This window comes from Perkinsus marinus, assembly GCF_000006405.1.
Source record: "Perkinsus marinus ATCC 50983 genomic scaffold scf_1104296967950, whole genome shotgun sequence".
NCBI lineage: Eukaryota > Perkinsozoa > Perkinsida > Perkinsidae > Perkinsus > Perkinsus marinus.
This window is the reverse complement of record NW_003203342.1, coordinates 1-1,446: the sequence shown is the minus strand read 5'-3', so window position 1 is coordinate 1,446 and position 1,446 is coordinate 1. Positions and strand designations below refer to the sequence as shown.

At 52.3% G+C, this 1,446-nt stretch overlaps 1 protein-coding gene across 1 annotated transcript; it reads right to left on the bottom strand.

Moving 5' to 3' along the window:
- On the bottom strand, positions 1–926 carry Pmar_PMAR010626 (ATP-binding cassette transporter, putative; the record flags this gene model as incomplete). The annotated part of the gene is made up of 3 exons (XM_002768523.1): positions 1–386; positions 444–789; positions 838–926. Coding segments are annotated over 3 exons (821 nt in total), but the record flags the coding sequence as incomplete, so codon positions are not given.
- Between the last annotated feature and the right edge of the window lie 520 nt (positions 927–1,446).

The following is a 1,446-nucleotide window of genomic DNA, read 5'->3' as shown; positions in this document are numbered from 1 at the left end:
CAGCGCAAGTCCGCATGACTCACGAAGTAGTCTTCGAGAGAGGTCCTCGGGCCATGGTACACTATCTCGCCCTCGTTGATGAGCATGACCCTGTCGAAAAGCTCGAAGACTTCGCTTGAAGGTTGATGAACTGTCATAAGGACCGTTACACCGTGTTCAGCCAATCCTTTGAGAACCCTCGAGGTCGTCACCGCCGCATAGGAGTCCAACCCGGTCAAAGGCTCGTCCAAGAATAACATACTTGGTTGTGTTATGAGCTCCATCCCAATAGAAGTCCTCTTGCGCTCACCGCCTGATATTCCTCGAGTTAGTTGATTGCCCACCATCGTATTTTGACAAGTACTCAGACGGAGATACTCCAGCATATCGTTGACAATAGTTTTGATCTGAACACGGGGCAAAGTCAATCAGACCGTTTCTTGAGACCATCTGTATATCCTCACCTCATGTCTGCTTTTGTCCAACTTGAGTGTAGCAGCGAATTCGAGTACCTCTCGAGGGGTGCTCGTCGATACCAATGCATCTTCTTGCATCACATACGCGACGCTGTCACGGAACTTCGACGGCGCCGTTATTCGCCCATCCAAAGTCACCGTGCCGTCGACCTTCAGACCGCGACCCGAAGGGTTCTGTCTTCCACTTAGGATGTTCATCAGAGTAGTTTTACCCGAGCCCGACGGGCCCATGACGGCTGTGAACTCTCCCGGATGAATGATTCCAGAGCAATCTTTCAGGATCTTGCGTCCTCCAGCGGTGAAGTTGATTCCCCTCCATCCAAGCGAAGGCACGCTGAAGCGGACAACAATAATGCAGGCATAGGGTGGCGACAGAGCTCACCGTTCAGGAAGCGGGAAGTGCAGACCATGACCGGGAGACATCTCGAGACCATCTTCCAGGTCCCCTCCTTTGCGTCTTGGTGATTCCATTCAACAATGAACTACTCAAAGCTGCAGGTGTCCCTTCGGAGTTGAAAGTTCGAACAAGACCTTGAAGGAGCTCGAAATATTCGACGGAGCTCACCGAAATTTCCAATCTCCAACGCCGCGCCCGCTGGGCTCGAGGACCTTCCGAATGAGCTAATCGAGACAGAAGATTCGAAGACCTCTCCTCGAAAGAACAGCTACGACGAGGAGTCGCGGCCTAGGACAATCAATATAGGACATATGTCCCCAAGCCTGGGCCGGAGACTAAAAGGCAACGAAATGAGCGGCTGCAGGATGGGCGATCGTCGGCGTTGCAACAGTAATCGACCACAGAGTCGACTCCCTGCTGTGCCAATCTACGAACTCAAAGTGAGGAAGGCAGACGGAAATCTTATTCCGAAATGTGGGGTGGAGAAGTATAAAAGCTCCACAGCGTGACATACGGGACTCAAGTCCCGATCACGGGACAGGTACCCGATTAACTGGTACGGTACCAGCTGATACCGTACCAGTGTGTTGGGGT